The 15,790-nt window shown below is 37.2% G+C and overlaps 1 protein-coding gene across 2 annotated transcripts; it reads right to left on the reverse strand.

Annotated features, from left to right (window-relative positions):
• LOC140788062 (uncharacterized) lies at nt 1–14,229 on the reverse strand. 2 transcript variants are annotated; one of them, XM_073137168.1, is made up of 8 exons: nt 13,992–14,229; nt 13,761–13,844; nt 8,663–8,743; nt 1,147–1,286; nt 888–984; nt 611–677; nt 401–463; nt 1–323 (listed from the first exon to the last, which is right to left on the reverse strand). In XM_073137168.1, the coding sequence occupies exons 1-8, from the start codon at nt 14,051–14,053 to the stop codon at nt 246–248; spliced, it is 672 nt and encodes a 223-aa protein (XP_072993269.1). In that variant the 5' UTR covers nt 14,054–14,229; the 3' UTR covers nt 1–245. The 2 variants fall into 2 exon arrangements, with proteins under 2 accessions (XP_072993269.1, XP_072993270.1); XM_073137169.1 differs by having other exon boundaries at nt 888–978; nt 13,992–14,225.
• Between the last annotated feature and the right edge of the window lie 1,561 nt (nt 14,230–15,790).

The following is a 15,790-nucleotide window of genomic DNA, read 5'->3' on the forward strand; positions in this document are numbered from 1 at the left end:
TAGTCAATGCATCCATGATATTATTACCTTCACTCCTTTTCTTGTTTCCTCCATTGCATGAGACAAAGATAGGGCTGCAAACACTTCATTACAACAAGATTGCTATAAAGAAATGAGGCTTTATACAAAAACAAAATTGCCTAAAATATGGCAATAGTAATGACCGCTGTACATCTAGACATTTTGTAGACGATATACAGAGAGAGCACAGAATTCTACTGCATGTTTGCGATGCTTATATAACATCATATTCTTCTTCGGTTGTCCACCCTGGATTTCTTCGCGGCTACTTGTACTTCTGAATTCCCAGAAGAAGATTGTATCTGGTATTTCCAAATCAGGTTTTAGGAAGAAGCATACATTTTGGCTACAAAAGGAAAGAATAGGGAGCATCTCTCACCTTGTCAAGCTTCTCTCTGACCAATTTTACTGTCTCATTCATCGATGGTAATGGAAAATAATCCTGCATTTCATACAAGAAATGAGAGATGCTGTTATCAATTCCCAAGACATTACGATTCTGTTAATTGAAGGGTCAATATACGAATACTATGACTTCATATCATTCAACCAATCATTTCCCATCCTAAATGCAGAAAAGAAAATTTACCTTATTGGAGGACACATGACTGGTAAAAGATTGATCAACATGACTTCGGCTTGCCATGAGATAGTCCCTGGAGAGAAGAGGAGGCATCATTAACAAATTATGATGAGTAAATATTCAAAGGATATGAGCATGGACAGCAAAAATCTACCAAGTGTTGACTACCTATAAGCGCCAGTCATGGTGCCTCCTTATAAGTTTATAATGACAGTCTAGTATAAATGCAAAACTACATACGATCCCCTCCTTGACAAACTCTCCAGTAATTTTATAAGTTTACCTCTTCATGGAGCTTATATGGACATCTGGACCTCCCTGTGATGAAACCTGAGGTGACCACTGCTGAGACGTTGACCCTTCTTTTCTTCCAACTGCAGCTGACGAAATATAAGCATTAGGATTAAACCCAAGACATCCAAGAAGTAAAAAGAGCACTTCTTGGATTTTAAGTTATTAAAAAGATGCCAGACCCTCATATGGAAGTTGATCAGGTGATATTAATAAAGGAACCAAGAACTAATAACAAAGTATACACTCACATTTTATTCGGCAGAGTACTTCTTTTCTCCTAGCCTCTAATTTCTCCTTTGTATCCAAAAGACTCTCGAACTGAAGTGCATATGATACCTGAAGACGGTTACCGAGAAATACAGACTCATCCAGTTTTCTCTTTGCAAACCTACAGCGGAAAGGTGACGATGTTCAAACTATCTTTACTTGGAAATAGGGTATACAATTCCAAAGGAAATATAATGTAGGACCATATAGCTTTGGCACAAAAATCATCTAATTTCAGTTCCAATATGAGTTTTGATCAAGTTCAAGAATTTTCAGCAATTCATTCAGTGTTAATGAGGTCTAGGTGTTCTGATAGGGTAGTTCTATCTTTATCACAAAGATTGGGTAGCTCTATGATTAAATTTGACGGGGAACAGGGCTTAAGTTTGAAACCCTAAAACCCTAAACTTTAAGTTAGGGTTAAGTCAGGGTTTGGTTTAGATAATAGCAGGGCTCAAGGATTAAGGTTTAGGCTTAAAGTTTGATGCTTATATTTAGGTTTTAGAGCCAAAAAGGAGATCAGATGATTGTTTCTACAAAAAACAGGGCTGTAGGAAAAAAAAAGGGATGATTCCACTTAAACCTTGTGAACTATTATTATTTTTTGTAGATGCTCTCTGAAATTTTTTTTTTCCACTGTATATACCACATGATCCAAAAAGTTTTTTGATTTAGAGATCTGTATGGTTACTTTTTTTCTTAATTCAAAGGAGTATTTATAAATATTTTACTTAGTTTAGAAAATATATGTGAATAATAAAAAAATTCAGAGAGTGCATGTGTAAAACAATAATAGTTTAGAAGATTTAAGTGGAATCATCCCAAAAAAATAAGATAGTAAAAATGAGAAAAGAGAGAAAAATCAGACTCACTCTGATTCATTAGAATCAGTGGATATCAGTTTTTCACCAATATATGCTTCAAACGAAAAAGGGGAAAGCTCTTCTATTTATTTATCCCTTGAAAACAAAATTATGAGTAGTATTACAACTACAAGAGATAGTCCATTTTTATGTTAGGTATGTGAGAACTCTTTAACGAGACCTCCCACATGGGTACCCTTAACGTCTAACAAAATACTAAATTGTTGACTCAAAACAACTTAAATCGCAACTAAATCATGCTAGCATACAAAAGTGATCAATAGGCATGATCAAGGATGGATGTGCCGGCCAGTGGTGGCACGGCACCTAGCTAGGGTGTGCTAGTGGCATACCCCCGTGCTGAGTCATGCCAACAAGCATGGATGTGTGCCGGTTGACATGGCTATGTGCCGGGCCAGTCCGGAATGGGTGTGTGTTGACCTGTGCCAATGTGGAGCCTATTTTTTTTAACTTTTTCTTATTTTCATTGATCATCATCAAATAATTTTAACATTATTCTTGTGTCGGCAAATAGAGTCATCATCATCAATAAAATTGAAGATTATCAATACTTCAATAGATAGTATTTAACGCAACATTATCGTATTATTCTTGTGCTGGCAAATAAAATTTTTAATCCTCCCTGTGATTCTACGTTCAACTAGATATTAGTTTTAAATATTAAATTATTTATCAATTAATATTATGTATTGAATGCAATTATGTATTCAATTATATTATACAGTGTTCAATCATTAATATATTATAAATAAATATATTCAATCATATTATGTGTTAAATAATATTTATTTTTGACTATTGTTATATCTTTAATAAAATAAGTCATTTACAAAAATAATTTAAAGATAAAAGGCTCTAATGTAGGTTTTAATACATATATTCAAAAGAATGATTCGAAAAGCTAAGGCAGAAATCATTAAATTAAGTTCATTGGATTAAACAAATAAGGGAGTTCAAGTGTTCTTTTTTTAGGGCGGATTTTTTTGCATGTCACCACCTAGTTTCTAATCTTATTACTAAAAGACTCCTATTTTTAGCTTTTTATTAATCCTTTTTGTTTGGTTATTACTACATTTACAAAGAAAAGACATTATTTGTCATAAAGTTGTTTAGTAAAAGTGGAATTTATTAGCAAATATGCAGAAAAAAAATTCTTTCAAAATTTGATATGCCAAAGACCCAAAAACACTTTTAAATATTCTAAATATTTTATTAAAAAATATGTTAAATACGTGCTAGTGACGCAAGGCCATGCCACTGGCACGTAAGTTCACGTTGATGGTGATAAGGCCATTGTTGGACACGATTACATAAAAGAGGGCAAACAAGTGTTGCAATATAGGAAAAAGCTCAAATGATGTAATTTTAAGTAGATTTCTCTCAACTCCCATGTATGTGCTTATATAATTTAGTCAGAGTCCTAGTAGATTAAAATTTATTTAATTAGCTAAATCTAGTACTGCATAGTTTCTAAAAAATATTCAAAAGATATTCATTTGACGTCCAATATTATGAAACTAGGTGGAGAAGATTGGTAGCATCGTGATCTAAAACTTTTGTATTCTAGTAAACTAGAGAATTAATCTGAGAAAGTTACGGAGACTATTTCGCCCTTAAGGCAAGTTCTAGTAAAGTCAAGTAAGTTTTTGAAACAAGTTCTAGTTAAGTCAAGTAAGCTCTTAAGGCAAATACTAGTACAAGTCAGTTTAGGATTAGCCTCTATATATATATATATATGTGGAGTGCAGCCCTAATTGAGTTATGTATTCATCAAGAATTATTTGGCTCAAGCCTTGTTGCCTTCTACTCTCTCCTATCTCAACTTAGCCGTCGGCCTCAACATCTCCCTCCTCTCTCTTATCAACCACCGCTACCTCTCCTGTCGAAACAATCTCCTCTTGCTTATAATATCCGTCGTCAGCCACACCAGCCTTATCCCTAAGGGCTGGCTTCTTCTCCCTCATATCTTCTTTCTCTCGGTTATCCTTCAATTTGCATTACTGCCCAAAACACATCTTTGACCTTCAGCCATTAATTAATTTATATCTCTAGATCTAATTACAAAAACCTTGATATCTTAAATTTGTTGAAGAGCTCTCTTCAAGTGCAACAATATATCCAAATTTCAAAAGAATCCAACGGGTGGATCTGACGGAACCCTCAAGAGGTCCATCATTAAATCTATCCAGAAACTATTTTGACCTAATTACTACGAGATCCACGATAGTGCAACAAATCAAAGAATCATCTCAACTATTGGAGTCACCAACAGAGATGAGTCAACCTGCACTATTTAGGACTCAATCTCCACCTCGTCCGCGAGATCCATTAGAAAACCATGCGAAGCTATCGCAATTCATGGCGAGTATGGCATACATGATGGCAATGCTGCATGCAACCATGATGGAAGTGTTGCGTTGACTTCTTGTGGCCCCACATGAACCCATTATCGACTACTCAACCCACCTTAGTGCCACACTGACCCGACCAAGTGGCACCATCAACCCAGATCAAGCCATTTTCCCAATGGCAAATCCTGTGTTGGTTGTGGCCCGTGGAATGCCACCACCCTTGCTACCTTTCCAGACTAGCATGCCACCGCCACCAATCAACTAGCCACAGGCCAAAGAGCGGCCACCACTAGCCGAGTCGGCCAATTATGAGCCATTCCTAACCACACCAGTAATCCACCACTTTGAGGAGAGCGATCCATGGGCAGAATATCTAATCGCACCTTGGGAAAGAACCACATCACCAATTGCCACCTGAGCCACCAATCATTGAAGATTTGAAAGACTTCAAGGATTTGATGCCTCAACGGCTCCTATGGTCATGACTGCCTACTAAGGTCTTTTCTCGATCTAATCACTCGCCTCCTTTGATCCCTAATGTGCCAAAGCCCCAACCAGCTAGCCTGCACACGTGGCCTAGGCCAAACTCGAGTCTACCTTGGAGTGCGGGTGCATTTAGTCCCAACTTTGGACTCGGTGATTGAGCACCAACCAAGACGGGCCACCTTGGGCTACACTTGGCCAGCCATAGCCTCAACCATAAGTCTTGCACTCTTGGACTTGACTCAGAGGTTAGAGGAAATGATTCGACAACTACGAAAGGTTTAAAAACCATTATGGACACCTTGAGAATAAGTGTGGTCATAAGCGTGATGGATCACATTGAGCTCAATGAATTGAATCTCTTTATCTTATCTACTTAAATAATTAAGTTAAAGTCATAGTAGGTTAGAATTTTTAATTAGCTAAATCCAGTTCTGCGCAGTTTTCAAAAAATATTCAAAAAATATTCATCTAACATTCAAATATTATGAGACTAGTTGGAGAAAATTAGTGACATTATGATCTAGAATTTTTGTACGCAACGTGTCTTCAAATTCAGATTCTGTCAGTAGTGAAACCAAAAATTAAACTGAGGAAGATAAAGAGATTGGTTTAGTTAAGTCATGTAAACCCTTAAAATAAGTTCTGTTAAGTCCAGTAAGCCCTTAAGGCAAATACTAGTATGAGTCAGTTTAGAGTTAGTCTATATATATGTGGAGTGCAACTCTAATGAAATTATGCATTCATCAAGAATTATTTGGCTCAAGCCTTGCCGCCCTCTACTCTCTCCCCTATCAACTTGGCCGTTAGCCTCAAAAGCTCCCTCCTCCCTCTTGTCAACCACCACCGCATCTCTTATCGGAACGGTCTCGTCTTGCTTCTAATCTCTCTCGTCATTCACATCACCCTTGTCTAAAAGGGCTAACCTCCTCTCCCTCATGTTCTCTTCCCTCAGTTATCCTTCAATTCACATTACTGCCCACAACATATCTCCGATCTTCAGTAAATGTTTGATCTATATCTCTATATTTAACCGGCTGGACCTTGATATCTTGATTTCGTTAGAATTTTCTTAAAGACGATTACATATCCAAATTTCAAGAGAATCCAACGGGTGGATCTGACGGAACAGCCCTCGAAACTTTTGTCCTCAATCTATCCAGAAACCTTACAAATTGGATCAAGCTGGTTTGTATCGAGCTTGTTCTCTCAACCTCACATAGTCTATTAAAAATTTGAAAAAAATGACAAGTTTTCTCCCACCAAGTATAATAAGGAAAAAACTAGGCTCTTCCGGCTTTTAGCTGGACAATATATCCTACTATATAAGCCATCTTGATTTGCACTATGTGGTAAGGTTGATAAGAAGCTCAGTGCTCAGAGCTTCTCAAAGCCCATTCACTGTACATCATTTCAACCCAAATTTAGAAGGAAGGTGTTCACTTCTTTTCTGATATCTTTTATTATTGCTTTAATGGTTTCTATTTTATACTAATCGGTCAACTAAAGTTTTCTCCTTTTTTTGCAATCTGTTCTTCTTTTCCTTTTAACATAGTCTCTCTAGGACTTCAAAGTACTTCAAGCACTGCAACAATGGGATATGTTTAAGAAAGTTGATCTCACTCAATTCAGAAGGGGAACTAAGCTGTAGGAGATGATGTCCCCTTAGATTTTTCAAATAGGGGAACCAAGCTCTCACATTCTTGCTTCAATTGATAGTCCATTTATACCAGACATTCGACTGAAGTTTTCCATCCTCATCTTTTGTGCTTGCAACTTTAATTGGTTAAAGTTTTAGATCGCTCATCTTATCTTTGCTATTTAAAGATCCAACTTCATTTACTTGTCAGATTTTCTTATTCTATGTCAAATATTAAAGTTTACAGAAAGTAATATACTTTGTTTATCTAGCTTATCTACCAAATCAATCTGATCTCTAGTTCAGGACCCCATTTGCTAGCTTCATAAATAATTTCAGTATCTTCACGAGCAAGATCACATAGTTCATTACAAGCTTGTTCACATGCTTCTAAAGCCACATGATCAGGTGCATTTTTCCTCAAGGGTGTTAAAAACTAAGTGTTTTTCATTTCTCTATCATTATAAAAAAAAGACCCAATAGATTATATTACTTATGGAATTCAAACCCAAACATGATTTCTGATTAATTATTTTGCTCACTGCCCATTGCTCTTTATTGTTTTTCTATTCATATAGATTTCCGTCCTCATACCCTTTGTCAATATATTATGCCCAACAATGGCAGTGCCGGCCGGCACTTACTATGTCGACAGCGTACTAGCACGTGGCACAAGGGATGCCGCACGGCATCCCTCCTAATAGCTTCGCCACTTGCCATCGATCTCATTGTTGAACTTGCTGTCGCCACTCGCCATCACTGTTTGCTGCCACATTGGGTGCCCTATCCTAGGGAGGAAGAAAGGGGGTCCGCAATTTAAGTTTTTAATCAACTGACCCAACTCGACCCACCTATCTCTCCCCTTCTTCCTCCTTAGGCTAGGGCACCCGACACGAGTGTGAGCAGCGACAAGCAATGATAGTGAGCACCGAGCAGTGATGGTGAGCTGTGAAGGGTAAAAATGAGTAGTCTCCTTTATCTTTTTCTCTCCCTCTCTTGCGGAGCCGGTAGTCGACTCGATCCATGCCTGTGGTACAACCATCCTTGATTATACTTATTCTCATATCTTGGATTTACATACGGACTTATATTGTAATAATGAAATTTGGCACATCAAATTTATTTATCATGAACATTAGTAAGCTTGCCCCACTTACAATCCAAAATGATCATATTAAAATATTTGGACCAGATAAAGATCATGGAATACTCCAATTAGAACTCAATAAGAATCTATAGGCCAAGTACGCTAAGTTTGAGTTGAACACAACTTCATTACACAGCCACTTGAAGTAAAAGCAGCAAGCTACATGAATGAAATTCAGAAACTTCTGGACAATGGTCATACATTCTTCACTGCAAAGCTCTAATGCCTAAAGAGATGGAAAAAGAATAGAAGTGAAAAAGGAGCAGAAAAGAATCACATGAAATTATCAAAGTAAATGTTAATAGTGAGAGAGATTAAATGCATCACCACATCAGACAAGTAGGAGACAATATAGGGAAAAAAGGGCTCCCCTTCCCATCCGAATAGCTTCCAAATACTCCTTGATAATAAACAGAAAGAAGTTTACAAGACCTCGGAAAGGGTTTTACAGTTATTTTCTTCTTTTATTGCTACAGATGGAAGACATACTCAAAAAAGGAGATTCCGATGGGTTTAAACAAAACTTATAATGACTTATAGAAGTTTAGTCATCTATGATCGATTTATTCCGTAGTGATTGATCTGGGCACCTGGGTTCCAGTGGATGAAGATCTGATCCCTAAGTACCACAATGAATATCATTCAGAAGAGGAACCTTATGAAGATCGTATCTATTGTATCAGAAAATGAAAGGTTACAAGCTGTTCAAACAGGCATCCAACATTGGTATTGAACAGATTCTAAACTTCCAGCATGTTTTCCCTTCCTTTCCAGGTTTTCACTCTATATTCATTTCAGCAGTTGACAAGCAAGTGCAAAAAACAAACCTGATCTAAACTAGTGAAATTTCTGATTTTGGCATGAAGCAAAATCAGTTCACATACTGATTTCTTAGAACCAGATCTCAACATATTGCCACATGATGAGTAATAAACAAGAAACAAAAGAATTATGCAAATTGATGCCTTTCACAGCATTTATTAAACCAATCACCTTGCATTGCTGACCTGTGAAAATTTGATAAAGAAAACATCAGTGTAAGGCTCGCATTCCTCCGCATCCATGGGTTTGCACCTGGAAAAGTGCATGTGAGTAAAAAAAAGGAAGTTATAGAGATGAACAATAAAAAGAGAATTAAGTGATTTATTCCATGAACTGACATCAAAGAACATCAACTAGTAAGGTCTATGACTTCGAAGGGTTTTCTATCATATCTAAAAAATCAATAATTTGGCCAATCTGTATCTATATTTGTTTAAGATCCGTCCATATTTGATCTATATCCGTTTAATATTTGTATCTGAATCCGTACCTACCCAATCTATATCTATATTTGATATGTATTTGTTTAATATGGATCCTGATGTAAGTTGAGCATTATCCAATCCTTATTCATTTTGTTTTCACCCATACTGTAGCATGTCCACTTCTCCCACTAGGTGGCAACTTAACAAGACCCGACTTTTTCTCCTCCTTGAAAGCATCACTGCGCCACCAAGGTTCCAAAAATCGGTATCGGGATCGAAATCGGCCGTCCGGAAAAATGATGCATATCGGTCGTATCGGCCGCCTTATCAGATCAGACTATTTTAATTAAATAAAATTCTAAATATTATTTTAAAATGTTGAGAAATTTCTAAAAATTATAAAAAAATAAGAAATAATAATTACTCACATATAAAGCCTAAAAAGTAAAAATCTCTCTTCCTCCCTCTAACTATTAGTCTAACCTATCCCACTCTTTCCTTCGCTCTCTTTCTTTTTATCTTTTCCTTTCTCTTTCCCTCACTCAGACACACACTCTCTCTCTCCCCCCGACTCTCTCTTCCTCTTTACCTCGGCTGCTGTCAGCAGCGATAGCTACTGTCAGGCCTAGCCGATCCCGATCCGTTTCGGCCGATCCCACTTGGGATCTGCCGAAATTGAAAACTATGGTTGCCACTCTTGTTACCCCTCCTCATCATTATCCAAAACCAATATGAATCTAAAGAGGATGCCTTCCAAATCCCGTCTGTTTGGGCCAACAACCTCAAGTTCAAGTTCGACCTGATTTGGTCCGTTATCGACCAGCTCCCCTTCGCTGTCATGGACACTGAATACCTCGGTGTTGTCTTCTGCCCTAAGAAGCACTCCTTTCTCCTCTCCTTGTTCGATCGCTACAACCTTCTCAAGTCCAATGTCAATGACCTCAAGCTTATCTAGATCAAGCTCACACTTTTCGATCCTGACATCAACCTTTGCTACATCTAGAATTTCAATTTCCACAAGTTTGACACTCGTTGTGACTGCCACAAGCTAAACTCGATTGAGCTCCTCAAGTCCATCGGCGACTTCGACTTCCACAAGATCCAAGCCACAGGGATTGACTCCCGCCGGTTCATCAAGTTGACGATGCCGTTAGGAGAGAATGCCCAAGGCCTTTGAACTCCCTATTGCCACCAAACAACACCTTGACCCATTACACTCGACTGAAGCCCCACCCCACCCCGTTATTTCATGGGCTAGTGGACAGTAATAGGATAGAATATTTCAACCTGGTCCGGCCTTTCCGATGATCACCTCTATGTATTGACATAAATATATACATATATGAACTATGTATCTTAAATGTATTGTATACTTGTTTGTAAAATTTGCTGTATCAGCAAATCTGTATCATATTATTATCCTGTAATTATATGCATGCTTCATTGACGCCAACCATCCATCCAATTAACCATTTGAACCTTATTCATGGATGGCAATAATCATAAGTTAGGGATTACCTTTGGATTCCTAAATTATTAACTTGTGTATTAGCAGTCCTTGTTAGCAGTCATGCTAACAATAGTGGAAAAGTATATTTGAAATTAGCTGTTACAATAAAGTTTCTCATGTATACAGGTGGATCTACCACCTGATGGATGAAGAAAACTGGTGTTTCAGATCTGTCTTTGCTATTTACTTATTATCTATTGCCATTTTATATTTTTGCCCATTGTTTAGCTCATTCAGACTAGTGGTTGTTGGCATGCATACTATTATGCAAGCCATATGGAAAGTACTGTGCTAATTCTGTTGAGGCCAATTACGGAATTCAGCGCTTCATTGATCGATGCAAATAAAATTTGCTTCAAAGAAACTTCAAGTTACTAGGAGATGAAAGAAAGATTAAATCTCTTAATTCAACAAGAAGTGGTATAATATAAAAATAACTGCTGTTTTAATAGAAAGCCACCAATAGATCAACCTATTGTAAAGTCGAAACCTTAATTCTAAGTGCCCTTAAAAGAAGGAGAATCTACCTAGCTACGGGGACAAAAAGAGAAGACTGAATAAAAATAAGGTCTGATTGGCTTCAAATATAACCAAATACGAATATGAACCAAATCTTTAATTAAAAAGTATAATGCTCAGGAAGTAAAGGACTATTTAAACAGATATGAATACGAACCAAATTGTTTAATGTAGTTTTCATATAAGTGCTTCAATCATGGAATGCAAGATGATATCAAAAGAAAATTTATATATATCAGTTACAGCAACTACTAGACATAACGCTACAGAGGTCCAAAATACTGAAAGTTTGATTATCAATAAATACATCTGCACTAATTAAGCTGGCCACAATAACATATCAATATGAATTTGCCAACTTAATCATATTTTAGAGAATTTGTATGTGTGTCTCAATCATATTTTTGTGAAGCAACCTATCTGCTCATGGAAGGGAAATATGATGCCTAGGTGTGAAAATCCAAGGTTCAAAAGAAGATGGAGAGTGGAAGAAATAAAAAAAATTGAGAAATAAAGATAAAATTAAAAAATCAGAGTTCACCGAAATTAAATCTGCGTCACCAGAAGAAAAACAATGACTATATAGTAAGGAGAGAAAAAGATAAAGAAAGAATGAAAGAGAGAGAAAGAGTGAAAGAGAAATTGAGAGAGTTTAGATCGGGTCTAGATCAGGATCGGCCAATCTTGTAAATCATGGTATAGACGTAAAATAGAATTCTCACAATCAATGCAAAAAAAATAAATAAATAAAGAAATGGATATCAAAGTCCTAAATACCCTCTTCAAGCAAACTCATGATAGAAATTCGTCAAATGAGTAGCAAAGATTAGCAATGAAGAGAGAAAAGAGAACTTGCCTTGGTGAGCGAGGAGATGATCTCCTTGGAGAAGGCAAATGCCTTCACCTCGCAATAGGAGTTGGATGTGGAGAAGAGCGCGACAAGGGATAGAATTGGCGTGATTGAAGATAGCAGAAGAGGAGGTGGAGGAGGAGACTGCTCGAGTTGGGATTTGGAAATGGCTTTGCAGGAAGGAGGCGGTCTAGTCACCACCGTAGCTTGAAATGCCATCACCGTCTCCAATTATTTAATGGGTCGAGTAGGGTTTATTATTTACTAAGTTATATTATAGTATGCAGGTAGACAAATATCTACTATCTGTATTCATGTTTGGAAAGGTAGACAAATATTTGCGACTTGTATCTATATCCATATCCAGTTTTTTTATTTCAAAACACTACCTATACGTCAAGTATGTTTTCTTTAAAAACACTATCCAATACATATCCAAAAATATGCAAAGAGTATTGTACTCGACACGAATACATCAAGAGGATGGAAGAATCTGTGTTCCCTATATTGGCGTAATGTGAAGTTTTATTTTCAATTAAAGTAAGTTTCAATGTCAATCCCTTCAAAAACTAAAATGTTTGAGTATAATGCTTTTCACAAAAGAACGACCCAGAACCAAGGTTGAAACTAGAAACCTTACTAGTTTTGACCTTGAACAGCTAAGCTCATTTTCTGCCTCAGATAGTCCTTCCCCAGTAACGTAGTCCTTCATCCAATTAGGATCTTGTGCAGCCCTCCTTCCTCTTATATCGGCTCCTTCTTCATTTACCTGACTTGCTGTTGAATTCTCTGTTGCTTGATTTTCTTCATTTACTGCTCACTCTACTTCCCCACTGCTTTCACTATTTATTTCCTCCCTTTCTTCTACTTCTGCCTCATGTGTTTCATTCTCATCATCACCCCACTCAAGATCAGCTATATTTTCTCTTCTAGCTGGTATCCCACTCCCATTTTCTGTTTTCTTCAAACACTACGTTTCTGCTGGTAAGCACCTTCTTAGACAATGGATCATACAACCGAGATGTTCTAACCCGCATTGATTAGTTCCTCCTACTCTGTATTATCAAAGAAGACTAGTAATAGACCTAATTCAAATCCAAATTCACCATGTGTCCTCAGTTCTAAACAACTTACTAAGGGGCAGGCTTCTACCTTAAAACTTACCTATTTAGATATAAAAATCTTGGTCAGTTTGATTGGATAATTAAAGTATTGTTCATATTTATGCTTGAAGATTTCTCACCCTTCTCTTGGCAATCATTTCGAACTCAACAATCTAAAACTTTGAATTTGAAAAAGAAGCAAACAAATAAGTGAAAACCAACTGGAGAAAAACTCCTATTAGCCTGTCACTAGAACTTAGAAGTTAGAACTGCACATTTAAGCAGGAGATCAATTGCAATGCGCCCATTGCAAGGACGTTAGAAACTCTTTTCAACATTGGTCTTACAGATAACAGAGGATCCTACGCTATTGGATTTGAACTTTTGAACTCTCTCCAATATCTACCTCAAATTGTCTCCCTAATGTAACACTTCCTGTCTATTCCTTATTTCCTTGATCATGACTTTTATTTTTTATTCAAATTTACCAAAGAGATACAGTTCATTCTCGTTCTCGACATAGTGTGACACTGCTAGGCTGGACCTTGGATCCTTGGAGGTACAGCGACAGTCATTTTTTCATGAGACCATGTCTTAGGACAGACTATATTTCTGAAAAGCCCCTTTTTCATCTCCATGTGATATTTTGAAGTTAGAATTCACTGTTTCACAATGGGCAAATTAAAGTGTCCATATAATATTAATTAGAAACTAACCAACAATAATTACAGACTTTGATCATTGACTATATTATTTAGCACGATCAACCAAAGCGACTATAAGCAAGATTACATTTCAATACTTTATTAAACAAAGATCATACACTAATATTATAAACAGAAGATGCTCAATAGCTACTTACTCTTCGACAGGTCCATAAGATCCGAACAACTTCATGAGCTCGTCGCCGCATCCCAATGAGGGCACGTTTCTCACGATCAAATACCTGCAACAGAAAACAACAAAAGAAATAAATTGTTTCCATCAACCATCGAGAATCAAATATAAAGAAATAAAAGAGTAATTTTACAGCACATCAGAGCTTCGTTTCTTCTCTTCGACCGAAGGAAAGGGATTTTGAGACTCGACTTACTTGGATTCGTCGCATACAGTGTAGACGCGGACGGCGGCAGGCTCGTCTCTGTCTCGCGGCATCGAGAGGTGGCGACGAGGTAGGGGAGAGGAGGGATAACGGGTTGTATGTCGGCCAGCGACCGGAGAGAATGGGAGCTGTGGCCGGCAACTCGGCGAGGAGGGATTTGGAGCGGATACCGAAGAGGATACAGAATAAGCCAAAAAGAGCGAGAGATGTCGAGCGAAGGAAGGGGAAGGGAGTCAGGGGAAGAAACATAACTTAGTATATATATATATTTCTACCGTTAGATGAATATCCTACGGTTGATACCTACTACAAGTCATATCAAGCCGAACTTGATCGAGCCCGACCACGATCAATCTCGACTCTGAAATTAATTCTGGAGCCAGATGTAAAGAGATCTCATTTACATTTAGATTTGAGCCGAGCCAAGCTCAAGCCTGACTATTTTGATGGCCCTAGAAGGATCCCAAAGTGCTACCACCCGATCGAATCCAAATCCGAATTCGTGATGAATTAATATTCAAAGGAAGCGCACTAGAGCAAGATTTGGGTGTGTGGAATGGGGCGACAGAGTTAGAAAAGTGTATGTTGTATACCTAATACTAAATCTTAAAATTCTATCTTAAGACTCAAATCATACTTAATTATATACAAGCTTATCAATTATAGTTATACTCTACTATACACAAGAGTATATAATTAGCAATCCAGACTATTGTACTACTGTAGCTGATAGAAATAACATCCGACACATGCCTTAGCAAATTATGTATATGAATGTAAACTATGCAACTCCTTGTAAGGAACTGGAGAATGGGTTCTAGCTCTAGATCTGGATTCCCTGATGGCGATTTTGGCCCAGAAAGATTTGGGGAAGAAAAGGTGAAAACTAGTAAACCTATACATGGACATCTTGCTATGGTTTGGAAAAATTGATGCAAAAGAAGATAAAGAGGGTAGGTTTCCATTAAAACCTGATTGGAGATCTGGCAAGTGTTTTTGCTGGGATGGTCGAGATCTTTGGGCCGCATACTGTCGAAATAGCATTATGTGTTACAAGTGTGGGAGATTTGGTCATAGGGCAAGTTTGTGTAGCATGGGGAAGGAGACTCAAAATTACAAAATTATACTGGAGATGGATCGTCGGTGGTGATGTTGTAAGCTTCGGAGGAGATGCATCAAAATAAGTTTAATCTAAAGCTTTGTATGGTGGTGAATATTACACAAGGTTGGATCTCGACTAATAATTTAGGATTAGCCATTTATGGGATGTGATCAAGAGAACATATTTGGAGGGCAAGAGTACCTAGTAGACTTCCCATCTATGCAATGAATAGAGGAGGTATCAAGATTGGGGTTAATCGATTTTGGGATTGCACAACAGAAATTCTTAGTGTAGCGGAAGGATATAAAGATGATAGAAGAAGAGAGCCAATTTGGATAAAAATATTACGTATTCCTTTACATTGCTGGAACTACATACACTTTCTTAAAATTATTGAATCGATTGAGTTTCAAGTGATGGTGGATGAACAGACCAACAAAAAGATCAATTTAAAATATGCAAGATTAAAAGTGATCATAAAGAATATTATGAATATCCTAATCCGGTTAGTGGTGATTATTAAGGGGATGGTCTTTATAATATCTTGTGAGAAAAAGAAAGCAATAATCAGAAACTGTTTATAAGTGGATCAGGAAGGGGCCTAGTCAAAGTTAGGAACAAAGCAATAATAAATCCTAGGAAAGTTAGGGGGAAAAACTTAAATTTATCCCAGAAAAATATTTTACTA

This window comes from Typha latifolia, chromosome 5 (genome assembly GCF_019914945.1).
Source record: "Typha latifolia isolate L0001 chromosome 5, TyphaL0001v2, whole genome shotgun sequence".
In the NCBI taxonomy this organism is placed as follows: Eukaryota; Viridiplantae; Streptophyta; class Magnoliopsida; order Poales; family Typhaceae; genus Typha; species Typha latifolia.

What these genes read in the sequence shown, in the direction of transcription:
- LOC140788062 (XM_073137168.1), bottom strand. Translation starts at nt 14,053, where the DNA reads ATGCCGCGAGACAGAGACGAGCCTGCCGCCGTCCGCGTCTACACTGTA. An exon ending in TCTTATGGACCTGTCGAAGA is followed by an intron (nt 8,744 to 13,760) that starts GTAAGTAGCTAT and finishes GCACTTTTCCAG; the next exon opens with GTGCAAACCCATGGATGCGG. An exon ending in GTCATGTGTCCTCCAATAAG is followed by an intron (nt 464 to 610) that starts GTAAATTTTCTT and finishes TATGAAATGCAG; the next exon opens with GATTATTTTCCATTACCATC.